The sequence below is a fragment of the Lutjanus erythropterus genome, chromosome 8 (genome assembly GCF_056507025.1).
Source record: "Lutjanus erythropterus isolate fLutEry1 chromosome 8, fLutEry1.hap2, whole genome shotgun sequence".
Taxonomy (NCBI): domain Eukaryota; kingdom Metazoa; phylum Chordata; class Actinopteri; order Lutjaniformes; family Lutjanidae; genus Lutjanus; species Lutjanus erythropterus.
In genome coordinates this window covers 3,167,311-3,194,686 of record NC_139324.1, presented here as the reverse complement: position 1 = coordinate 3,194,686, position 27,376 = coordinate 3,167,311, and the positions used below count along the sequence as shown (strand labels likewise).

Below are 27,376 nucleotides of genomic sequence, written 5' to 3'. Positions count from 1 at the left end.
CAAGTCATTGACGACTGTCTCTTCAATCCCATTACTTTTTTTTTTTTTTTGTTAAGGCTAAATGGCCCGATGTGTAATGTAGTAAAAGACAATCATTAACTTTAGAGAATTTTGGTTTAATAATTTCTATAACATGTTGTGACACATTTCATCACTGAACACATTTTTGAAACAGTTTGTGTAAGAAATTTGGCTGCAAAAACGTATTACCAGCTGTTGCATTTAGATTGAAAAGGAACCGGAACCAGAACCGGATCCACATCTAGAAGTCTACGGTCATTAACTGTCGTCTTTGTTGATGACATTACAGATGATTGAAAAAGTTTAATCACTAAATTCTAATAGAACTAAAACTGAATTATTAATGTGTAATAACCCTTTTATATGTTTTCTTATGCCGGTCCAGTCACAGATCTTGTCATTCAGTAGTTGACCTCATACTTCAATAATAAAAAATCCTGAAAAAGCTAATAATAAGACATGTAAAATTAAAGGGACAATTCACCCCAAAATCAAAAATACATGCTTCTCATGGCCAGTGCAGGTAAGATGATCAATAATTTCATGTTTTTGTATTTAAAAAAGAGGTTCATATGACCTGTAGTTTATGTACACCTGACTGTAAAAAAACTTGTAGTGAGCAAAGATGGATGACTTATTTCCATCATTTGACCAAATTTGATCTTTACATTTTGTTCTACAACATACAGTACAGTAAATACCCCGGTGTTGAAGCTTTTACAAGTCTTAAAAGAAGGCAGTTGCTAACAAGTGAGTAAATGATTCTCCAGAGGTAGTTGTGAACATTTAACATCATCAGGCTGAACATTTGTCACTTAGCAGTGTTGACGTTGGGTCATGTGACTGTGGTGTAGCTTGTTTATGGCCTAACCTTATCTTTTTACTTCTGGTGATTGTATTTATGCTTCAAATTTCATCAAAGTGGTGTTAGGCTTATTTTCTGCTCTAATCTAAAATCCAATGGAAAAATTATTTTGGCTTTTAGTTGAAGGAGCCAGAGTGATGCTAACATCTGGACTGCCCTTCATAAATAAGTCACTCCTGCAGCACTCTATTACAACTAAAAAAAAGAGCGATTCTGACTCTTCAAATGTTCATCTATTTATTTTAGCAAAGTACATTAAAAAAAACACAAACATACTTAAGTTTTTAAGACAATTTTGCCTAACATTCAACTTTTCCCATTCAAAACTTTGTCATAATCTGTCAAATCGGCTGTATCAGCTATAATTTCATTATAAGCATAATAATATGTTTATTTTTCCAATATTTAGCCCTTAGAAAAAAATCTGTATTTTGATGTATTCATGATTTTTGGGTGAACTGTCCCTTTAAGTCTGGATCTTTTGGCCATTTCAGGATTAGCATTAAGAAAAGAAACTGACTGCACACTGACCGGACCTTTCACACCACTGCAGAAATGGTGACATTATTTTTGTACATACAGTATATCAGGATTTTAGGCAATCGTTTTGATTTGGTTTTAATGTTATTTTACCTGATGTTATTTTATCTTCTGAGTTTTTAAGATGAATCGGCCGCCACAGCGTGCGGCCCGTCAATGATGAAATACTGTATATGTGTGTCGGAGGAGGCTGTAACCTGCTACAGCGACTGAAAAAAGTTTGACCTTTGACCTGAAAGCAAACTCAGCCGCCTCCTGTCAGTGAACTTGAATCCGAGCTGTTTCACGTTAAGACATTAATACAGTCACGTGTGCTGCCTTATTGACCTGTATATTCAGTTTCAGAGGGGAAACTTGTGTCAGACATGTCAGAGCCCTGTATGACTTTGCCTCAGTCTGGAGCGAGTGCGTATATTTGTATGTGTGCGTGTGGGTTTTAGTGTGATTGCGTCAGTGTGAGGATTTAAAAAAAAAAAAAGATACTTTGAATACGTGAAAAACAATAACTTCTCTTTAAATACTTTAAAAACTTTTTTACTGTATGCAACAAGAGTATTAACGTTGTGACTCAAGTAAAGAAACTGGTTCTTGTTTAGTTTTTAAATTGCTGCTGATAAATGTTAAGATTGAAACAAACAAAAAAAAAGACAACCAGAGATATTTTTACCTTGCATCAATAAAGCATGTTTTATTGAAACAGGTCATATTTCACTACAGAACTGTTTTTTTCACATACCTAATGCTCAACACAACATGGCAGCCGTGGAAACAAATGGAAAAATGGAATATGGAACAGATTTCATATGAAAACAACTATCATTATCCGTTAAGTTCAGACACAATACCCACTCAACAATAAAACGAGCATGCCCTGATTATCAATCAAGGTGATCAAGTAAATTTTTTTAACCTATTTCTTTCCTACATTACCTGATTTTTTGGCCCAATGTATTTACATTACAAGCCCCTTGCTGCAAGACAGAACTCTCTTCATTCAAACTTGAACTTCAGGTTTCATCAAAACATTAAAAAAAAACTATACAATGAACAAACAATGAAAACAGACATGAAGTGTTAAATGTGATTAATTAGTCACTTCCTGCCTAAAGCCTGAAGCTAAATGTGAATTTGAGATAAACTGGACGCTTGTTTTCTCCACCTGATGCTGGTGTCTGAGTATGCCCACTGTCACAACAGCCACACAAAACCATGCTCTGATATATGGGGAAATTACAGCAAGTGCAAATCACGTAATACTGCATAGAAAATACCACATGTAGTCTGTAAGTTACTTCTGGTTAAGGATAAAAGTATGTTTTCTGCTTTCATTCATTCTTAAACTGCAACTAATAGACAAAAAACTCCATCAGCCAATTACTCTCAACCATCTGGAGCAAAAAAAGAGTTTTAGTTTTATAATGCTACGACCACAGGCTGGTCGAGCGGACAAGATCGGATCAGACAGTTCTACTTTTTACTTTTTTGAGTTTGTGTTTTTAATTAGAAATGGCCCTTTTAGTTTAAATGTCTCCTCACATGCCTTGTGGCTCAGCTGCATTCAAACTCACACTTCATATTGTCTCATGAATCTAATCATATCTTTTGTCAGGTATTTCTTGTCACAAATACACACTGAGCTTAAAACACAAAGCACAGTGACAGTCAGATCACTTACACGCATTATTTACATCCTAACTGCAGTTTGTATGATAGACACATTTCTCCTGGAAGCTCGTTTCTGCCAACGTGATGAGGAAAAATACTGCACTGATTCTGACAGTCAGTAGAATGAGAAACTTTCTTAACTATGAAGCTGCAAGCAGAGCTGTACGGGCTCTCACACCCCTGCACCCATTGGGGCGGGCTGTGACTGTGACCATAGCGCCAGACGGCGACTGAATTTTGATGTGCCTCAGACATGACAGGAAGAAATTTGATGACACTTCCTGTCTCCACTAGGTGGCCATGCCTATAACTCCTGATTGGCATGTAGATGTTTTCAGGCCAGGACTTTCATCAAACATGAAGTTTGGTGCAGATTGCATCATTTAATCCAAAGTTATAGCAATTTCGTGTTTCATGGCGAGACATCTGAACTCGACACCATGCCGTTTAACACCGACCAAATCATTTAATAACTTTTGATCACAAACTTGTTTAGATGGTACACACCCATTTTGAAGTCAACTGGTGTTTGTTAAAATGTAACACATGTAAATCACCAAAATTGACCATGAAATTCAAAATGGCAAAATTACTTCCTGTTGGGTTTAGCTGATGGGTCCAAGAGACTTTTTTGTGCATCTGGGCATGATACATGTGTGTGCCGATTTTTGTACTTAGCTGTGAAATATGTTGTGGGGGCTGCTGTCTAGTGGGCGTATTATACAAAAACTTTCACCGCGACTAATGCATGTGCCAAATTTCATGTGCCATCGAGCATGATTCACCCCTCAGAAATGTGACTGAAGAGGGAGAAAAAGAAAAAGAAGAAGAAGATAAAGAAGAGGAAATAAAATAATAATCTGAGCAAATCCAATAGGGTCCTCACACCGTTTGGTACTCAGACCCTAATAACAACTTAGTAGATCTAAGTGGTTATTTTGCAACACTAAGTCATTATTTTGATACTAAGTCATTATTTTGAGATAATAGTTTTGCATTAACAACCCTGAATTCCAAATCACATACATTTTCTTTTTAATTTTAGTGCGTACTGCAGCTGCCCTTACAAAGTATGTACTGTTGCATGCAGTATGCATACAACTGGGGCATACCACTTCTCATAACATGGTGCTTTGAACTTGGATCCTCTTGCTCAGAAACATATCACAAAGGATTGTGGGTCAGAATAGTTAGAAAAGCATGCTGGCTTGCATACTGCAAAATACGACCAGGACTCCCTGGTATTTTTGTCATTATGCATTTGACACACTTTGTATTGGGACATACTAAATCTTTTTCAAGCATACTAAATACTATGGTATTATGGTAGTGGAACGCACAGTGTGTCATTATTTTGAGATACTAAGTCATTATTTCAAGAAAGCTCCTCATTATAATGACTTACAGGCTCTTTTTTTTTTTTTTTTTTTTACTTTTGATCACTTTGGTAGAAAGGGGCTTCCATAACTTCTTTGCACACTGACTCTGACAAATTTTATACGAACAGAAATCTAGTTCCTTAAATGCAAGTTACTGAAAAAAATCCACTCCCTGAATTAACTGAACTACATGAAAATCCATTACAACCCTGTTTAAACCATGTTTATAGACATACTGTTTGTAAATATATAAGCAATGCCAAATCAATACAGTAATCAATCCATGTCAGTCAGGCGATGACAGATAGAAGATGTCACTCATGGATCACCTGTGAAATTGGAGAAGAGAGAGAATTAGACTGAGGGCCAGAGAGCACTGGTCCACATGTTTGACCTTATTCTGTCAAAATGGTCACCTGTCTTCTTTGACTGTGTCCATTCCACATTAGACAGTTTTACTAAAATTAAAACTGAGCACTTCTAATCAAAGCCTGTAGTCTCTAACCTTTTGGCTTGTGACTCTTTTAAAACAAATCATAGTTCAACCAAAGAGGGAACTTCCCATCTCAGATTTGTCCATTCTGAAGTATTTTTAGAGGCCTAAAGAATTGAAATTATCCAGTATTTGAGTCAGAAAAAGATTATTTATATATATATATATATATATATATGTATATATAATTTTGTGCAACATAATTATCTATTTTTCTTTCTCTGTACCTTTAATCACCTGGTAACCCCTCAAATTTATCTCGAGACCCCCAGGTAGTAGTGTACTGCTCTTGGCTTAATTAAATACTTCAACAAAAAACCTTACGCAGATTCTGACTTTTGCAAACCCGAAACTAACATGCTACAATAAACCAAAGACCTGAAACCAAACCAGCAAATTATAATCTCCAAATGTACATATATCATATGGCCTTCTTGTATCTCACTAAGTAAATGCATCTACTGTCATTAGCCAGTGTCCTTCTCTCCTAGAGATAATACTATACAGTCTATGATCAGAGGTAGAAGACGTACTCAAATCTTTAACTTTTAGAGACTTCTGTGGAGGACAGAACCTGCCCAACTGCCAACTGCCCAAATCCAGTATAAGTATATAACTGACTCAATAAATAAATTAATATACCTTCAAAAGCACCAAAATTAATATTAATAATAAATGTAGCCTAAAATGCGACAAATTGATATCTGTTTTCATTTGTATTAATTGCCCTATTTATTTACTTTCCCGATTAATGTTCCATTTAATTTGTCAATTTATTCATCTTTTCAAATACTCAGTTAATTTACATAAAATGTTAATGATGTCTGGAACCTCTCATCCATGAGTAGATGCACATTTACTTTGGAAACAGTGATACAGCTGTTTCATGAAGTTCAGAAGACAGGAAGTAGTTCCTACATGAAACAGACATTGCTGTTGAGTTTTTAGTTTAGTTTTTTTTTTACGCGTTGAGCACCACAAGCGCCTAGTGCCATCAGTTCCATTATATTAAAGAGAAGGCAGACATCTCTACGTCTGTATGGCCGCTCACACCAAAACAATCTATACTGATAAACAGCACTACAGGTAAGAGGAAAATGTGTATTTTTGAATTTGTGGTGAACTGTTCAGTATCGAAGTACAAGTACTCAAATACTGTAGAAATCCTGCATTCAGAATATTAATATTAAATTTACAAATGTATCAGCACCATCAAAACATGCATTAACTAACTAAAGTAAACTTACTTACTTATGCAGAATGACCCATAGAAAAATAATACATCACCATCATTTATTTGTTGATTATATTTTGTATTTTTAATATGAATCTGCAAAATTACTGGTAACTAAAGTTATCAACTAAATGTAGTAGAGTAAAAAGTACAACATTCTCAGGAAATAGAAATGCTCCACTTAAGGACAGGTACCTTATAATTGTTCTAGAGGACAGTACTTGAGTAAAAGTACTTTCCATGACTGCCAAAGATTTATGTATCACGCTGCGTTTAGAGTTTTCTCAGCTCAGCTGAGTTCTGGTTGTGCTGCACATCGCCCTTTCCATCCAAATGAATTCACGACAGGTTTACTACCTGCTGCCAGATGATTGAACATAATACTCTTTAGTTGTAAGCCAACATAATAAAACTAAAAATACTTCACTCCTCCTCCTACACATGCAGACAGCTCAAGAAGGTTCTGAGGGTAGGTGCTCTGTGTTGCTTGACCTACATGTTTGCAGACAGAGTCGGACCATAAACACCTTAGACCCGTTCCAGAATGCAGCAGGTCCAGGAGCCAAAACATTTACTGTATTTACTGCTCTGTGCTGCATGTGCAGAGCCAAGTCATGCAACACGCTTCACACGCTGTTTGGAAAATTCAGAGTCAGCCTGATAGATCCATGTTCTTCAAGTGCTTCTCATACAAATATGGCTTTTTTGTTGAATAATGAAAAAATATTAATATAGCTGTAGTGATCAGTCAATTAATCAATTAGCTGTCAACTGCTCAAAGTAATCTGCACTTATTGTGATAACCAATTAATCGTTTTGAGTAATGTTTTAAGAAGAAATATCAAAATTGTCTGATTTCAGCTTCTGAAATGTGAATATTTTCTGCTTTCTTTACTCCTCTATGACTCCTCGATGTAAACTGAAAATCTTTGGGTTTTTGAGGATGTCACCTTTGGCTTCATGGAACATTTTTCATAATTTCTCTGACATATTATGGACGAAACAACTAATTGAGCCAGCCTGGCAGCCCTAAATAACAACAATAATAACAACAACAACGATAATACTAATGTATTCTTCCATTACTTCCACTTCTCACTTGTGCAAAGTCAAGACTTGGTTATTAGCTCCATCTAGTGGTAGATCATTGACCTACATGACTTGGTTATATAGTGAATGTTTCACCAGCCAGTCAGCTTAATTCAGTGAAGCCATTAATGGCAACAAGGAGCCTGACTTCTCCAGCTAATACTCCCCTAAATGAGGCATGTCCAAGGGCAAAGACTCAATTATTGGCTGTTATTATGAAAAAGTAAGGTGTTATCAACTGCATATCCTGTGCTGTGATCTTTTTTTTTTTAATTCAGTACATGGTAATCACTTCTATGAATATTATGATAATAAAGTTCTATCATAATTCACTCTTGAAATCATGATTTGAAATTATGTTGGACAAATGTATAGCAACACTCTGATCACCTAAAACTCTTCATCTGTAATTCATCCCTGCAGCTTTTTATTATTTTTTAAGTATGTAGATAAATCACCCATTCTTGAGAATTAGGACAAATCATGTCCTACCAAAAAAAAAACATATATATACACACACATTTTATATATATACATATATGAAATATGTGTAATTTCTGCATTTTTTTTATGAAAATGTTGTCCCTTTAAAGTTGTGTCCCAGATTTCTGTCAACTCCATCAATTTTTTCTTAAAACATGATTTCATCAGGCATAAAAAGGGTTAGGGTTTCCTGGTTTAAAAAAGGAGGGAATACTGCTCAAACACTGGTAAGCTTTATATTTTGTGACAAAATCATCAACTAATATTGTTATCAGAAGAAAACTCTTAAAAAAAGGTTAATGGCTGCTCACCATGACTATGCTGTGAAATAAAAAACTATAACATTTTGTCAACTCTGTAAGAAGTGAACTCTGTCATCTTTCATCTTTATAACTTTTAATAGCCAAGAGTTTGATCTTTTAAAATTCCACCATAAATCAAAATCTCCTCAAAATACAGTTTTGCCCCTGTTCTCAAAACTGAGTGATATACATCAATTATCAGTAATGTCATGTAAAAATGCTCAGACTACAATAAAAAAATCCCTACAATCACTATTTCTTGGACTTACTCAGGACCCGGAGCTGGGCTCTGCTTTTTGCTTTCCCAGAGGTGAACTCCACCACTCCGCTCATGTCTGGGGAGGTTTGTCGGAGGGTCAGCCGGTGGACTGTGCCCATCTTTTCCAGGAGCACCCGAGAGCTCGACTGTAAGTTCTCCCCATTCAGGCTCCACACGGGGGCTTTGACAGGGACTGAGACCTCACATTCAAAGCAGGCTTCATCAGGGGCCAGGACTTCCACATCCTTCAGCTCTCTGACCATTAACACGGTCTGGGCTGAGTCGGGACAGGGAGAGCTGTTAGCTTACTGTACAACACTTATTTTTAACAGTAAACTTCATGTTGTAGGGTTAACTTTTCTCAACCTGAACCCTATTTTCCCATGTCTTTGTGTAAGTTCCTTATGGAAACAACAATTTCTAAAATTGAACCAGTATTGAGCGAGAGTTTAAGAAGCTTAAGCTACAACATAATCCCTCCAGGCAGCCGCACACCTTATTATGTCCACTGAAAGTGCTTGTTTTGCCACTGACAGGTTCAGATTGTAGGCTACTTTAATTATGCTCACACTTAAAGACTCAATTCAGATTCATTACTCAGATCAGATTTTTTTTTGGCTGTTTACATCTATGTCTCATATCAAATTCCAGTGAACAGGTCACACTCCTGAACTGACCTGCATGTCCAAATGAACAATAACACACAGACTTCACACACAGTGTGCTGCTGTACAAAAGTAAACATGGAGGCCACTGAAATCAGTGCTTCTGGTTTTATTTTAGAAGTTGATGTGCAGTGGAAGCCATCAAATTTTCTCAGGATGTCACAGGCCACTTCTAATTTTATCTGTCAAGTCTTTCAAGACATTTTATGCAAGTGAGTGACATAAAAGTCTCATGAATTCTGATATCACTCTTCAAACTGGTCACATTGCAAAAAGTCTGACCTTTATCTGATTTAGGGCCACATATGAAAGTGGCCCAAATGTGATGAGAAGATCAGATTCCAGTGTGATTTGTGCTGTTCACACTGTCATGAAAAATCTGATCTGAGTCACATACAAGCAAAAAATTCTGGTTTGAGTGTGAACAGAGTCTGACAACATTATGGAAAGGACCCCTACAGAGATATATACCTTTTGTAAAGAGTAAGATATGTTTTATTTAACCAGAAACCAGTAATTTTATCATCATCGTCGTCATCTTCATTCAAACTCAATTGAAGCAAAATAAAACTCACAAAAATCTCTGGTGTGGTTGAAATAAACCCTTGATTCACTGTGTTAGACGTGAAAATATTGAGAGAGGAGTGACTCTGAATATTTTCACATCTAACACGCTGAATTAAAGGTTTATTTTGACCAACCAGAGATGGTGATTGTTGGAACTGTGCAAAGACAAACCAAGATGTTTTTGTTTAGTTTTATTTTGTTACTCTCAAATTTGAATGAAATGTGTTTTACAATGATAAAGTTACTGTTCATGTAGAGGAATCTGGTGAGTTTGGTGAGAGCAATCGATCAGCTGTTTCAGATTAAACAAAACACATCTTACTCTTTATAAAAAGGTCTATCTCTGTAGGGACTCTTCCTCCATAATGTTGCCAGACACTTAAAATAACACTCTGAGCCTGTCAGTGGCAAAAACAAGCACCTTCAGTGGATGCACTTTGATGGTGCACAGTGGCCCATAAGGATTATATTGCAGCCTGTTTTGCAGCTGATGGCTGCAGCAGTCTCACTCAATACTGGACCAGTTTCAAAAACTGTTTTCCCCATTAGTCCTTTTAGACCAAACAACATGGGAACGGGGCTGAAAAATACCAAAGTTATTCTTTAAGAACAACAAACTCCTTCAACTCCAAACTCATCTTTACCCAGTTACTGAAAGATTTCTTATTACTTGTACTAAAATGTTGAGTGGTAGATCTTCACCAGGTAACCCCTTGAACCATAATCTGTTTTGCTTGTTTTTGCTTCCTTCACTTCTTGGCTTATGTCTGTGTTTCCCAAACTTTTTACACAATTACCACTTAAGAAAATGTCGGGCTCTTTAAGTACCACCAGCATGACAAACATTAAAATACAATGTGTATAAAAAGTGTAGGCCTACCCTGTTCAGCTATGGACAGTTTATGCAGGAGGAAGGTTTAGTCCTGTTAAGCTCCACTTCAACTAAATCCAAATCTGAGGTAACTCAAAGTCATACCTCCCGACTGTTTTGCACCGCTTGGTGCTGTGGACACTTCACTGGTGCTTGATGCAACCACTTACTTTCACTTGGTTCATCATCGTCCATTTTGTTTTTAATATGGCTGCTCGAAATATTCTCCCTCTGCTTCATTTTCAGTTTCTATATTTTACCTCTGCTTACTATCTCACCATCACAGTTTTACAACTGGTAATCATAGATGACATATGGACATGCCACGTGCATGATTGTGACTACATAGCAGGCTGATATTGAAACAAAAATACAGGAAATCTAACAATTATTTAAAAAAAAATTTCAATGATTTCTTCTATGTATTTACATTTGAAACTGTAGTATTTTGATTGTATTATGTAGGTTTAAGTAATTTATTTAATTTCTCATTTTTAATATTTCTGACATTACTCCTTCTACCACTAGAGGGAGCGTGCGTTTTTCACTGCAGACATTTTGACTTGTCATAGCAGGATAATCAGAGATCTTACTGATAACATTAATGATGGATTTAACAATTAAGTCATGACAGTGTGACAGTGTGACAGCATGCACAACATTGAGTCAGCTAAATGGAATTCAGCCATCATTATTATTTATTATTATACACCTTTGACTTTTTGGTTGCTCTTTATTTTACAGTACACTAATAAGACATAACAAGCTGTATGTTGTATTAAATTAGACAAAACTATAAATAATATGTTCTTTATTAGACAGTATTAGTTCCTTGTTTGACTTTATTAGAGGGAGACACAGTTCAACAGAACTGGACTGTAAACTAGAGTGAAATCACATAGAGTATCCAAGACTGATGTCCGCTTCTTTGAACAAATCACATTATCTGCCTGAAGTATCACAATCAATCTGTGCAGTCCCCCAAAGACAAAATATTCCTCTATCTCTATAATTTTGGCCTTTACTTGGTAGAGCTGATTCACATATTGTTTTTCACTTTAGTTTACAGTACATTTCTGTTGCAATGTGTCCCTAAATTACCCTTTAATTTAGTCTTAAAAGGGTCTAAGTAAATGATCTAATACTGTCTAATAAAGAACATCCTTCTATTTTTCATCTAATTTGATACAAAGTACAGCTTGTTACATTGATTAGTGTACTGTAAAATATGGTGCATCCAACTTTTCAACTGTGACATGTCAAAATGTCTTCTGTGAAAAAGGCCTATTGTTATTTTCAAGGTCAGGTTAGGTTACTTACTAATATCATCATACTGTATCTAAGTGTCATGTTCATGTGACACTTTTATGAAATGAATTATCATGAGATATTTTGTGACCGGAGGATAGAATTAGATCCACCATCAGAGTCCACTGTAACTGAGGGCTGTTTACTATAAACAGCCACATTTCAACCTAACTAGTGTTCTTAATTACAGAGGAACAATTTACTAAAAGAGTCAGAGGACAGGAAAAAAAAGAGCATCTGAAAAATTTAAAAAAATTTGTGTAAATGTCCCAGTGTTATCCCATCACAACAAGAGAAAATACATGTGTTTGCTTTGCTTTGCCAGTAGATGGAACCATGAGGTTACGTATGAGACCCTACACTTCCTCAGTTGCAGGGTTGGAGGCCTCATCCTGTTGAGGATAGTATTTTATAACACTCTTTGGGTGTGTTGTCGGGCTATGACATACTTCCATTCATACTTCATACTTTGCATTTGTCACTACTAGCTATACTTGTCATAGGCTGCTCAATATGATACACATGCCAATAACCAGTGCTGTAAAGAGTACTGACAATTTGTGCTCAAGTACAAGTACTGTTACACTGTTTAAACATTACTCAATTACAAGTAAAAAAAATACTTTGTTTGCTTAAGTAAAAGTACAAATTATTAGTTACAAAAAATCCTCACTACTCCTAACTGGAGTTGCAAATTTTGTGCAAACATTAAAAATCAATTAATCATCACAATTTCTATGAAGATTTCTTCACTTTCTTTTTTTTTTTTTGGACATTTTTTCCTCTGTCAGACTAAACCTTGTCTAATGATGCACAATTACTGTCATGAGTATTAATTAAATATCTGTCAATACATTTTACATTTTTTAATCGATTAATGATTAATCACTAACATCCTTAAGACAAATGTGAACTGCCACAGCATTTTGTTCTGTTCTCCAGTTGCATGTCTTTGTTTTCATCGGCCCATCTGTGATCAGATCATCTTATTGGCAGCTAAAATGCAGATAAAGGTTTTGGATATGAATTCAAATTGTACTCAGTACTCAACAATGATTTTAAAAGTAACTAAGTAGATTGCATCTTGTAAGTCATACTTAAGTACAAGTAAAAGTACAGACTTGAACATCTACTCATCAAAGTAAAAGTACCCAACAAAACACTTAATTACAGTAATTTGAATATTTGTAATTAGTTACTTCCACCCCTACCAATAACAAGAGCAGTGGTACAGTACATACATGTCCACCCCATAATAATATCACACTAACAACTAGCTCTCTGTAAAGCTTCGTTGTTGTCAGACAAGTACTGAGAGTCAAGTTATATTCTTTTCTGCACTGCACTGTATTGTACTACGCTATTTATATTGTACAATCAGTTAGCCAGAAACAAATGGAAAAGTTTGGCTTGTAACCATGAAGTCTCTTACCCTCCACTGTCAGTTTTGCAGAGCATGTATACTCTCCAACCTGCACACTGTAGGTGCCGTCATCATCTAGCGCCACCTGCTGGATGATCAGTTTGCGGTAGCAGCCTTCGCTGCAGATCTCAAAGCGCTCAGAGGGCAGGATGACGTTGCAGCCTTTGTACCAGCGGATGCTACATCTGGGGTTCGACACAGTGCAGTCGAGAATCACTCGGGTCTTCTCAAGGGCCGTCTTATCCTGCAGAGGTTTGACGATGCTGACAGGCAGCTCTGACAAGGACAATAGATTCAGGATTTACAGGATGAGTGGATGACTGAAGATATCGAAATAAATTCTGATTTGGTATAGGACTTTTTTTCCACATTTTGCTCAACAAGATAAGCTCCAAAAGTCAACAGATTTTTTATCCTGTTTGAGCAGTTTTAATATGAACAGAAAATTAACTACACAGCTTTACGTGGTCATAGTATGTAAACCCAGACAGTGTTTTCAGGGTGAATCAAAAAAAAATTTGCAGGTAAAACACACTGGAAATCCAACAAGTGGATCATACAATGGCTCATACACTTCATGGACGAAAAACATTCATGCTCTATAAAGACACCCTAATAAATGAGTGAATGTATAATAACAGTAACTGTATTGTTCATTTTAATAAAAGTATACAAGCTTAATTTGGAACATCTTGATATATATATTAATTAATTATACCTTCCACCTCCAAATAGGCCACAGATTCAACATTTCTGGCAATGAACTTGATCTCTCCGGAGTCCTCTGCTCGCACATTGCACATGAGAAGAAAATGTTTGGTCCCTGAAATGAGAATAAAAATGTCAAGATAAACAATAAATCAGATAATAATTGTGTCATTTCTACTGGCTAAAATAGTCCAGACATATTATTTTTCCTTTTGTATTAATGGGATATTATTTACAGGATTAAAAATGTCTCCTTTCTGTTAATATCAGAGAATTTCAGAACTTCAGTTTCATGTACAGTATTTTAAAGCTGGGGTCTTCAACATGCTTCTGCTTGAGAGACGCAGCCGAGAACCAGTGATACATGAACTGCATTGAAAATTTTCATATATTCTCTTGTTTGTGCTTATCCACAGGTGTCGAGTCTGCAGCAGTTGTAGCATGGCTAATGTTAGCTGCATTAGCCTCACCCTGGTTGTTTCTGAGGTGCAGGTTATGTCAGAAGTCTCCTCCTCATGAAGTTACAAAATGATCCATTGTGTCTGTACACTTTGGATAATAACACAGCTAATTCACCAGTATGTTTGAATAATAGGTAGCTAACTAGTTTGCCATTATGGATAAGTGCCACACAGTGATTTAGTGCAGTCGTTCCAAACTTTTTTTTTCCTTGGTGCCCCGCTTACTTGTATCTAAGGAAAGCTGAGCCTCCGTCAGCCCAAACACATGCATACATTCACCAAAAAGAATTAATGATTCATTCCAAAGTTTTACCGTCCAGGATAAAAAAGAAAAAAACATGTTTATATTAACTGATTAATCAGTTAATCAGTTGTAAGCATTTTCAACTATCAGTTAAGGAAAATTTGAACAAAATTTGCAAACCTAAAAGAAAGTCAAGTCTATTTACAGACAGGTGGCACATTTTGAAACATGAAACTTTGTTGTGTTTTCCTTTAATTTGTCACCCGTCTGTAGAATTCTATCACAAAAAATAACAGGTTGTGGTTGATAATAGCACAGTAACATCTGATTTAATGCAATGAAGGAGTGAAATCATCATTTTGTGTATAAATATGTCAGTATATTCTCATTCCTCAGCTTTAAGGTGCTGGAAAAGCTTGAAAATGCACCTTGAAAATCCTTGAAAAGTGCTTGAATTTGGCTTTGAAAAAGATGTACAAAACCTGAAACTGTGAGTTTAGTTGACATGTGCAAATTTGATTTTGAGGACCTTGGAGCAGAAAAAGTCTTGGGGACCCCCTGTGATTTCTGGCGTCCTCCTAAGGGGCACTTGGACCTCAGGGTGGGAACTAATGATTTCGTGGGTTAGCTAGTTCACATGATTGCAAGCGGATTTATGGCTTTGGCAATGTTGACTAAATGAAATGTTTTGGGTTTTTTAGTACAAATAGGCTGATTTATTTTTACTAATAATATGTTGGATTCATATTAATGAATGTTAATGTTAAAGTTTCAAAAAATGATCAAACTGTAATTTGGTGGCACCCCTGCAGTAACTCCTTGGGGTTGCAGAACCTCTGTTTAAGACCCAGTTTTCAAAGCATAACACCCTGAACAGAAGTGTGTCAGAACTATGAATCATACGTGTGTGATTCTGAAGCTGACCTTCTTGGCGGATCTTGATGGTGCTGGTGGGTTGTATCCTCTCCCCATTTTTGTACCACTCTCCTGGCACATCCTCCACTGAGATCTCACAAACAAACACTGCATTCTGATCTTCCTGGATGTCCAGGTCCTCAAGGCCCTGCAGGATCAGCAGCTCACGCTCTGAAGAGAGAATTAACATTAAAGGGGATTTAAAATTGCAATAAGCCCCTCAAATGAAAAAAAAGGAAAGAGAAAATAACAACATCCACAACAATCTCAACGCTTCTTTTTCATCTGAACAGGAAGCAGAAAGGATCAGAGGACTACCTTTCCTCTTCCTCATACTGTCTTTGACAAAGAGGAAAGGAGCTAACTGTATAATACTGTACTGTATAATAATAATAATAACAATAACAATAATAATAATAATAATAATAATAATAATAATAATAATAATAATAATAATAATACAAAGAAGAAGAAGAAATACTTCTATTTTTCATACCATAACACAATCATCATCACAATTCTTTATACTCATTATACTAATACTTTCATTAATAGTAATACAAGCTAAGAGAGGAAAAAGAACTTTCACAAACTATGAAAAAGTATTTAATATGCAGCAGGACTGTAAAACCCACGCAGGTGTTTTCTATCAGTCTGACTAATTAGGCCTCTGCTCAGGTTGAAGTTGGGCGGGGCTTTGCTGAGAATTCTGAGATTTGATTGGACCATGTGTAACAATAAGAATGTAATTTGTTCTGCCCTGACAGGTGGTTCAATAAAGTTTTCAGGAGGCAGAGTGTGTGTACAGTCACTCAGTCCTAATCAACCATAAGTGAAATCACCTGTGTGGGTGAGCCGTGGCTGTGCTGACTCTTTTATGTGAACCATGCTCAACAAATTTTATACATTTTGTGCTTCTATTAGTAATAAGCTTTTGTCCTTTCTGCTGTTCATATCTCAGCAGTTTTTTTTACTTTGAATTTGACTGTAATTGAGTAAATTAATAATAAAGTCCCCAACATTAAAGAGGAGCAGCAAAACAAGAGTAGCAAATTCCACTATATTTCTAGGAAGGTTGTTGTTACTTTTTCACTAAGCACATCTTTGAAGTCAGCTGTTGGTGTTTTTTCTTTTCTAAAATGCAGTTGGTCACACGCTGTGTTCCTCACAGAAGGAAACCAATCACAGTACTCGCTCTCAACTGGGACTGATGTAAAAACAGAAGTACATCATCCAGACGCTCTGTAACAAGAACAAACAAGCTCTCCCTCTTTCATTCAAACAAAGAGTGGTAATGATGATGACAGGAGAAAGACTAAATTAAATCTCAGATGTTATTATAATTATGAATTATTCCAGGTAGCTTTTAAAGTTGGATTGTTTTTACCGGGTTGAAAAATACCTCATAATTCATGTATATATACTGCCTCTGAAGACAGAAAGAAATCTCAGTTATTTAACAGACTTGGAGAACTCCTTACAGTTGACTTCAATCTAATTTCATGTGGTGATTTTAAAACAGTTACATCAGAAAATAACAACAGCTGTCCTTTTCGTTTTTGATTGTATTTCTATGCTGAAGTTTTTATAGGTGTTTCTATAGACTTTGTGTAGCAGAGTGGTTCTACAAACAAGTCAGTGCATCATTATGTGGCAATGAATGATATTAGAAATGTACTTTGTAATTTGTAATTTAAAACATGTCCTTTTGAATACTTCAGTATTTTTAAAAGCAAGTATTCTAGTACTTTAACTCAAGTAAAATTTTGACTGAGAAACTTTCACTTGTAGTTGAGTAATATTTGACCAGGAGTATATATACTTTGACTCGAGTACTGGGGTTGAGTACTTTGTCCACCACTGAGTAAGCTAAGTAGCTTACTTGCCTTGCTAGCAGTGTGAGTGGAAACATAGCTGGGTGTGACCCACCATAGCCCTAAAAAGATTTTTCTTTTACCTAATTTTCCCTTTTTCATAGACCTTCACAGCAGACACTTATGAAAGTAGTAAAAGTGTTTAAGTACCTACAAAAACAACATAAACAAAGGCAAAGTTATCTTGTGGTAGTCACAGTGAGCTATCATGCAGAATACAAACAAAGGTAAACTGAATCCATTCTTAAAAAATAAATAAATTATATCTGTGTTTTTCCTGTCTGCCGCCATTAAAAAATGAAAAAAAAAAAATAAAATGGCACCCCAACTGTGAATTGTGCCGCAGCCTGTATGCTGAACATTGAGTTCAGCTCTGTTACTCTTACAGTATTTGTCAGTAAAGGACAACCCCAGCTGAAGTCATGAAAATATAAAATAAATATAAAACAAATATTTACACCAAACTGTGAGGTGTAGCTGTTGTGTAGCTAACTCAACCAACAGACAAAGCTGAAGTTGGCTAAAATATGACCCCCTTGAGAAGAGAAGAGTTAACAAATTAAAAAAGAAAAAGATCATATGGAATCTGGTCAACATATCTAACCTGAAATTTGATAAATGATGTTTAATAATGATGGAAATCTTGGAACTTTTAAATTACATTACAAATAACTTGCTTGTCTTTTACACCTCTAATGTTTGGAAATTATGCTAGCATGTGATCCTACAGCAGTGGTTCCCAAACCTTTTCTGCCACACCCCCTTCAGAAGCTGAAAAAAGTTAAAGATAGAGAAAGATATTTCTCCCCCAGTCATCCATGCCCCTAGAAAGACCTACAAATATTTCAAATCTTTACAAATACATGTAAGTTTTAATGGTGCAACCTGATTTATTAATTCACTAGTCTGAAACTAGCTATTGGTTGCTTAAAGCTTCGGAAGAACTTTGTGTTCAAAATTAGTAAGCCTGATGAATTTATGAATAGCTGATGACACCAAATACTGTTACTGAGTTAGCCACATTTCTTGACAAATTACTGATTCAAAATGGTCTAAAAGAAATGAAACATACAGCTTATTAACTTACTCGTCAAATACCTCAGTGGCCCCTAATTTAGAAGAAACAGCTGCTAATGTTGCTGAAATATTAGTTAAATACAGTGCTTTGTCTTAGTCTGGGCCTCAGTTTGAGCTGTCAGAGTTTTAATACTTGTTGGTATGAATTCCCATTCATATATTGTCTATATAATATTTTTTGTGTGGTTCTGTTGAATAATATTACTCATCTCTGCTTTCATGACACAGGTCACACTGCCTGCCCGTACCACCTCATCACACCACTGTCACACTAGATGCCCTTGTGTGTAATTCCTAGTAGTTAGAACGCAGACCTTACCATAGACCTCCACAGTGCAGGATGTAGTAATATCTCCAGCATCGCAGGTGTACACCCCAGAATCGCTGACGTGACATTTCATGATCTGAAGAAACCGTTTCCTTCCCATCGCATAAATGCGCATATCCTTGCTGGGCTTCACCTCAACCCCATTCTGAAAATAATAATAATAATAACAACAATGCTAATAATAATGATAATAACAACAACCACAATAATAATAATAATAATAATAATAATAATAATAAATTATTAAGTACAATTCATCATCTCCAAACAACTAAAATTGCATTGCATATAATGCATGTCTAGTTGAGAGAAATTATGTCTTTTGTTGATCCACATTGATTAAAAGCTCCGTTGACCAAAATGTTTGTTCAAAAAGGTTTTTGGCTGTTCACAAGGTGTCTTAGGTTTGTGATCCTCTAGGTGTCCATCAGGGTTATTTAGCGTTTGGGATAAGGGCTGACCAGAATGCTTTGAAGTTTTGTAGATTGTACTGTTGCCATGGTAATCGATGTCCAAATCAGTATTTGAATGCTATGTATTTTTGCTCTGTATTTTTGGATAGACAAATGAGACATTACATGAGCAGCACCAAAAAGACACAAAGGACTGAGTGAGAAGTGGAGCTCCTCTATGCTGATTAATTTGTCTCAGAACCTGTGCATGTAAAAAGACAGGTGTGCTCACATGATATAAGCACATAGAACAATATCAGTGAGTAGAAAAGCATCCTTGCAAGGTAGTATTTCTGCTCCATGTGCACAAATCATGGATGGGTAGCACAAATACCATGAGCTCGACTCTCCCTACATACCCGCAACTAAGTGCTCAACTCTTGCTCGCTTGTTGACTTTTGACAGTTTGGAGGTGGGGATTAAAAAGACCACGGGTGATGTCTCCCCTCCTGTCATAAGGACTGCAAATTTGAGGGATGTACGCTAGCTTGTGTTGCTTTGAGTATTTGCTGGTTGTTCTTAATGAAGTGTTGAAGTCTTAAAAGTGGGAGCCTATAGATAATTTGGCCCTGGTCTTCTGTAAAAAAAATCATAAATATGGTTGGTTATGAAGAAAAACAAAAATTCATTACTTGCCTTTATCCATTTCACATCAACATTATGTCTTGACAGCTCACACTCAATAGAGATGACTGACCCATCAGGGAATTTCTGGTCTTCCAGTTTTCTGAAAATGGTCACTGGGGGCTCTGGTGGAGTAAAAGCACACTTAGTTAGGTAACAAAACAAACTTTCTCCTAAAAATGAATACAAGCATATGCATGGCCGCTCACATTCAAAGCAGCCTATACAGTCAAGTTATTTGGACTAAATCACCGCGCTGACATTTTCATTCAATTGTCATCCTCAGCTTTTCAACCCCCAGCTCAAAGGGATGATGCGTACTGAGTGACTTGGCATGGAGCGGATTATTTTACAGCATGAGGTTAAACTAGCACCTGACAGAAAGGACTGAACAGAGCTGCCGCTTCTCAATGGGTCATGCTAGGCTATTTTGTGTTTGTAACGTGAGCCTGGATAAAGGCAACAGTAGCAGAGCCGTCACTTTATTCTATTATCATGCCTCCACTGGCTGGCATTTGGTCTACTCTGAGTAGACCACTTTAGCTACCCGCCCGAGGCCACCACAAAATTAGTACAGTAAAACTTTGTTTTGGTAGTACTGCAGTGTACTGTACGTGGCTTGTGAGCTGAGAAGTTACTAAGCAGACCTTGTAGATAATTTATTGCAACACTATGCATGTTATTTGGCCTTGTAATAAGTGGACTGTCTCAAAATTACTTTTTAATTACATATTAAAGGGGCAGTTTACCCCAAAATAAAACATTTATTTATCCTCTGGTCTGTAGTGCTTTTTATCCATCTAGATAGTTTTGTTAGTTTTCAGATGACACTGAGCTTGTGGTGCTCAAAGCACCAAAAAAAGAAACCTTTTAAAAGTTCATAACCAGTGTGTCTTTCCAAAAATCATGACCCGGTTACTCAGGATAATCCACACACCTTCTTGTGAGCAGTTTCATGTAGGAACTACTTTTTTCTAGTAGAGAGAAAATAGTTACAGTAGATTCTGAAGTTGTTCTTGGTAGATTATTTTGCAGAAAAGAAAATAGTTCACAAACTGCTCACAACGAGGTATGTGGATTATCCTGAGTGACCAGGTCATGATTTTTGGAAAAAGTCATTGCTGTTGAATTTTTCCTGTGCACCCCAAGCTGAGCACCATTTAATTCCATTATGCTGGAGAAAAGCAAGGTGTCTCTACAGCTGATATCTCCAAAACTCTGCAACTCACACCAAAAAATATAGATGGATAAATAGCACTACAGGCCAGGGAAAAAAATGCTTTATTTTGGAATGAACTGCTCTTTCAAGTATGTTACTTTAAATTAAACCACATAGAATTATGTTCTTTTATACTGCTACTATGGTGAAATCAAATATTTGTATCTGATTGTTGAAACATTGGCAAAACCTCTTTTTCAATATGACCTACCCTTCACAACAAGCCTGGCAGATGTCTTCAAATTCTCCACACAGAACATGAAGGTGCCAGTGTCCTCTACTGACAGGTTAGAGATGGTGAGGCTGTGGACTTGTCCTTTGGCACTCATGCGGAAGTGATTTGTCGGCTTAAGTTGGATTCCATTTCTCGTCCAGGTGCCAGTGACATTGGGATGGGAGAGCTCCACCTCAAAAGACGCAGTTTCCCTCTCGGTGGTTTTAATGTCAGTCAGTCCTTTCTTGATTGTGATTTTTCGAGCTGTAAGGAGATTTGCAGAGCTGTGTGAAAGCAATCATTCTACAAGGAAATGTGCATTTGGCGATCTACTTTGTGGATATTTTCGCAGTACCTTTCAGTATAACAAAAACTGAATCATAGTTAATCAAAGGTTATGCTTGAAAGATTGGCAGCAGTAACAAATATTTTCATTCCACTTAAACACTAAGCAGACATGGTGTCCATTTTCTGTCACAGATAGGCTTAGAGTCTGTTCTGTACACAGAGGTCTGCAGTTAAACAATACAAGCTGGCACAAACCGACAAGCCGATATTTTAGTCATTTGAGTACAGGGCTTTACACAAAAGCCGGCTTTGAAACTGCCAACATTTTTCACTTATTCTAACACAGACGAGCATTCCCTGTGGAAAAAAGGAGTGTTTATTTTGGAGACCTGATGACAACAACCTTAGTTTTGAAGGCCAGGGTGTAAATTTAGATGCAATGAGAGGAGATCCAAATTCATAGGAGGTGCCAACAGCAGCCCGAAGTTCTGACTTTCCCCTGCCCACCCACACTAGTGTTGAAAGAACAGCCTTTAATTCACCCACTGGCCTGTGGATCATAGGACTAAGAAACATAAGAAGCATGCACAAAGAAAAACAAGCATAAGTATATCTTAATCACTACAACATGCCGCTTTTACAGTGTGTCAAGCTTGCTGCTTTCAAGAGATTTTAGTGGTGCTTGTTCATAGGAAATGTTTATTTTGTTTTCTAAATGTAATGTAATTCATTGAACACGAGCATCTTAACTTGTTGCTCATCAAGCACATTCCTTTAAACTGTAATCTGGTTTGCCTTTGACAGTAATGAAATAATCAGGGCTCTATTGATCCTGTGTCAGTACAGAAACCCTGCTCTGAAAGTCAGCTCAGGGCTGTAAGTTTATCACCTGTTGGTTGCCATCATGTTGCAGTACAAGTGCCACCCCGGTCCCCGGTCCCCAGTCACTCAAATTACTCTTACTCAGTTAATTGAGCTTTGCCTTCACAAGAAGCAGTGATGGTGCGCGAGAGGTGGAGTCACCAGCAACGGTGGTAAACAAACAACAACAGGGCATAGCGAGAACACGTGCACACTCACGCTCCACGGTGAGCTGGGACTGCGTGCGGTCGTGGAGGGTTTCGCAGCTGTAGGTACCCCGGTCAGACATGGCCAGTTTGTGGATGGTGAGGCTGTGTTTTCGGCCCTTGTGTTTTAGGGTGTACTTGGCCCCCGGGTGGATCAGCACCCCTTGCCTCATCCACTGCACCTCTCCCGAATCCAGACTCAACTCCGCCTCTAGAGTTGCCTCACTGCACTCTTCAGCTACAACTGGTGTCATTTTCTTGGTGAACAGCACCTGTTGCTCTAAAGATGAATTTAAGGAATATCTTTAGGTAACTTTATATGATTACACTGTAGGTATGAATTCTTGTTAAAGGGATAGTTTGGATAATTTCAAAGTGGGGTTGTATGATAGTTAGTGTATTGGTTACAGTAGATGTTGGTCATCACGCCCCCAGTATGGAGAAGCAGAGAAGAGTACAAAATAGCTCTCTCTCCAAACCAACCAAACTCCATAGATGAAATCAGTAATTTTATCTCACAAATCACTAGTTGCTAGTTGACTGCTACCACGATCTGTGTGTTTGTTTGTTTGTTTCTATTATTGTGTGAGTGAGATGTTTTAGAAAGAGTTTGGATTCACGAAAGTGACACAATAACACAAACTAACTATCAGATTGAAGCAGTGGTAGACCCACAACTGCTGTGTTCCTGAAAGTAAAATGACGAAATGATGTCGGTAAGGTAAAACTGTGAAAATATTGTAAACGTAGCATATCTTTCTCTTGATATTGATTTTTCTTTAAGGTGAATGTTTTCTAAAAGGACAGTTCACTTCAAAATCAAAACTCCATATTTTTTTCTATCCACCTACATTGTTTTGGTATGAGTTGCGAGAGATAAAGATGTGGTGCCGGTTGCGGGGCTCAAAGCATCAAAGATAAAGAAGGAAAAAAAAAAGAAAATGACAGAAAAATTCAAAACCTGTGTCTCTTTTCAAAAATCATGCCCGGGTAACTCAATAATCCACAGACCTTGTTGTGAGCAGTGTCATGTCTAGTAGAAAAGAAAGTAGTTCTGGTAGATTCTACTGCAGAAAGGTAGTTGTTCCGATATGAAACTGATGTTACTGTGATACTGCTATTCTTAAGTGGCTAAAAAACCCTCTTTTGCAGCCCCTGCCCACAGCAGTTCATTGCTTTTTCTCCGTGCTAATACTCGTCCATGCTTCTCTTAGCCGGGGGCGTGACAACCACCATCTACTTTAGGTAATACGCTGACTATGGCTAAGTCCCTCATACAACCCTGCATCAAATAATCCGAGCTGTCCTTTAACACATAACAACATGAAGACAAAGCCACACCCACATAAAGCTACAAAAAATATAGACTTAAAAAAATCAGCAAATCAAGTTTAAGCACAGAGAGCGAGCAAGAGGCACTGAGGAGCCTTTCCCCTGCAGCGTCACATACCCCGAAACCTCTGAGCCACTTGTCTCTGTCAGTTACCAGAGGAATTCTAACAGGAGAAGCTGCTAAGTGCCAGCTGTGAAAGCGCCTCTTTAAAAATTCAAACTTGTCTGAAAGGGTCATTATTTAACACATACAGTTTATGCTTATGTGATACTAATGGTTAACAGCCATTCAAAGTCTCTTGTTTTATGTTTGTATTTATTCTAGTATGGCTGAAAATAGCCCACAGTTGAATATACGGTGTTAACTACCAGAGAGATATGAAGATATTGAATGGTAAATTGTTGGTAAATGCTGTGACTTCATTGAGTTAAATATAATTATATTGTTAATGGATGTGGCCACAACTCACCTTGAACCTGGAGTTCTGCCTCTGATACCAGCCCCTCTGCATCAGCTGTCACTTTGCCGCTATCTGAAACCATGCAGTTGTGGATGCACAGCATGTGGCATAGTCCATTGCTTGAAATGACAGTGTGCTCATTCAGAGCTACTTGCTTGCCATTTAAGTGCCACACCAACTGAGTGTCCTCTGGTGAAACGACACACTTAAATACTGCATCCTCTCCCTCACGGACCGTGATGTTACGAAGCTCCGCTATGAACTCAACAACACGGGGAACTGAAGGCAAAGCATTCAACTGAATTAGATTCATTGTGCTCTGAATGTTGAGATGGCACATTGACTATTTTAACCTGTTTTCATGATTCATACAGACCGTTATTTATCTGACCTATCTTTAAGTTTTATGATTCAAGCTGACTTACGTTCTACAGTGAGGGTAGCTGAGGTCTGGTCATCTGTGGATTCACAGGTATACTCCCCAGCATCTTCTTCCACTAGTTGGTGGATGGTAAAACTTCGCTCTCGACCTTGTGCCCGTATTGTGTGCCTACGGCTCGGAGGGATGTCTTTGCCATCTTTTAGCCACTGGACATCTCCTTTGGGCTTGTTAATCTCACATCTTAGTGTAAGGCTGCTGCCCTTCAGAGATGTAACATTCTCCAATGGTCTCACAAATTTCACTGTCATTTCTGATGATAGGAAAAAGAAGCATAATTCCAGAGATATTAACTTTGCAAGTTACAATTCCAGTAAAAGTTTACTTGGAAATGGAGGTCACATTTTGTTTAGGAGTGCCAAATTCTTACCTTTGACTAAAAGACTGAAATACATCTCATCTGTGTTTACGTCACAGACATATTCTCCAGAATCTGACAGCTGCAGGGGATTAATGGTGAGCTTGTGGGTATTACCCTCACTGGAGATGTGAATGTTGTCCTCGTTCAGTAGTTGGCCATCTTTCAGCCACCGAACATTAGCTCTTTCTCGGCTCACAATGGCACACAGTGTGACACTCTCATTTTCATAAGATGAGATGTTCTTACTTTCTTCTTTATTCAGAAACTTGACCGGTGGCTCTGAAAAAGAAAGTGATTTACAAAGAAGTTGCTGATAAATCCCATGTTCATTTATAAAACAAGTTCCTCAAACAAAAAACACAGAAATTAAATCTAAAACATCTTTCAAAGTAATTTAAATCTTACCTTGGACCTCAACGATTGTGATCAGTTTATCATCAATGGCATCACAAATGTATTTTCCAGAGTCTGAGGGCTGAAGTCCAGAGAGAACAAGCTTCCTCACAACGTCATAGCTGTCGATTTGTACACGAGGGTCTGGTTTCAAGATCTCGCCATTACATAACCACTGAACGGTGGCGTTTGGCCGAGACACTTCACACTCCAAAATAAGGTCGTCCCCTGCTACCAGCATATGATGCTCTGGGTGGCCTGAGTTTCCAATGATCTGCACTGGTGGCTCTGAACATAAAAGACAGAACTGTTTTGCACCAGAGTGAAGGGAAAAGGAGGAACGGCAGATAACATTTGTACTGCTTGATAATATGATTACCTTTGACAGTGATATAGAAGACCATCTTATCATCCACTGCATCACAGGTGTATTCTCCCGAATCTTCAAGCCCGGCATTTAGGACAACCAGTGATCTGAAAACACCTTGCTCCTCACTACAGTACCGCTCAGTGTCATCAATTAACTGATTATCTTTGTACCAACTGACAGAGGCATTAGATCTTGATAGTTCACACACTAGAATAATGTCATCAGATACTAAGAACTGCTTTTCTGTTTTTGCATTGGTTTTTCCAAGTATTTTGACAGGCAGCTCTGAAAATGAAGAAGAACAGACAATTTTTATTGGAACAATGCATTTTAGACAAAATGCTTCATTGCATAGTAGAGAGCATCAAAGTCTGAAATCTTATGTCCAGAAGTTATCTCTCATTCTGGATGAAGCCAATGATCTGCTCTAAATTTGCATGATCTTTCTATTTGCTAAGTTTAAAGTCTGTTAAAATTTGCAGGAATTCCTGCTTAGCACACACTTCTGAATAAATTACCTTGTTCTATTACATAAATAATTTATTTGGGACATCTTTCAGGACTTTGAAGATACGTCTTTCAGTATAATTACTTACCTTGAACTTTTACATGGAAATCCATCACATCATCCTTAGCATCACAGACATATTGCCCAGCATCTTCTAGCGTTAGTGAATGAACGGTTAACTGACGCATGACACCATCCTCCAAGATGGTAATGTTTCTGGAATCTTCTACTTCTTCCCCATTCTTCTTCCAGGTGACCTCTGCATTTGATCTTGAAACCTCGCAGTCTAGAACCAGAGTCTCTCCAGCCATTTTCTCCAGTCTACTTGCCATCTTTCTTGGACGTACAAAGCGAACAGGAGGCTCTGTGCATTACGAAATAAAAATTGCACAAGAAATGGATCAACACTAACACAGTAACACATTCAGGGACCTACTTTTTCATTCTTTAGTTTTCTTTACCTGCTATGTTTACAAAGAATGTCATGGAGTCATCTGCAGTGTCACAGACATATTCGGCAGAATCTTTGACAGTAGTTTCAGGTATAATAAGCCTTCTGTAGACACCATCCACCTCTAAAATAAGGTTGTCATTCTCCTCCACTTCGAGTCCATCTCGATACCAGCGCACCACCGCGTTAGGCCGTGAGATCTCACAGCTCAGTACCATCCTCTCAGAAGTCTGCTGGCACAGTTCCATTTGGGACTGACTTGGGGACACAATCCGCACTGGAGGTTCTGGAAAGGGGCATTATCATCCAGTTCAGCCATCACTCATTAATGAATGCTACAAGAAATTTGCATTGCTATCTAGGTGTCATGTTGATGGATATTGTCCATGTGACTGTCTTTGCATTCATCATTGACCCTAGCTTCAA

The 27,376-nt window shown here is 37.4% G+C and overlaps 1 protein-coding gene across 1 annotated transcript in view; it reads right to left on the bottom strand.

Moving 5' to 3' along the window:
• Positions 1-3,994: 3,994 nt before the first annotated feature.
• The window catches only part of LOC146322306 (obscurin-like), a 47,297-nt gene continuing 23,915 nt past the window's right edge, over positions 3,995-27,376 (bottom strand). The window contains exons 24-39 of the mRNA XM_084724250.1: positions 26,961-27,236; positions 26,588-26,863; positions 26,001-26,276; positions 25,634-25,909; positions 25,238-25,507; positions 24,854-25,120; positions 24,438-24,707; positions 22,649-22,915; positions 21,278-21,544; positions 19,860-19,972; positions 18,763-18,916; positions 15,502-15,663; positions 13,883-13,987; positions 13,174-13,440; positions 8,341-8,607; positions 3,995-4,799 (exon numbers count right to left, since the gene is read on the bottom strand). Coding sequence (XP_084580376.1) covers positions 4,789-4,799; positions 8,341-8,607; positions 13,174-13,440; positions 13,883-13,987; positions 15,502-15,663; positions 18,763-18,916; positions 19,860-19,972; positions 21,278-21,544; positions 22,649-22,915; positions 24,438-24,707; positions 24,854-25,120; positions 25,238-25,507; positions 25,634-25,909; positions 26,001-26,276; positions 26,588-26,863; positions 26,961-27,236 — 3,524 coding nt within the window. The 3' untranslated portion in view covers positions 3,995-4,788. The remainder of the gene's footprint in view (positions 4,800-8,340; positions 8,608-13,173; positions 13,441-13,882; positions 13,988-15,501; positions 15,664-18,762; positions 18,917-19,859; positions 19,973-21,277; positions 21,545-22,648; positions 22,916-24,437; positions 24,708-24,853; positions 25,121-25,237; positions 25,508-25,633; positions 25,910-26,000; positions 26,277-26,587; positions 26,864-26,960; positions 27,237-27,376) is intronic.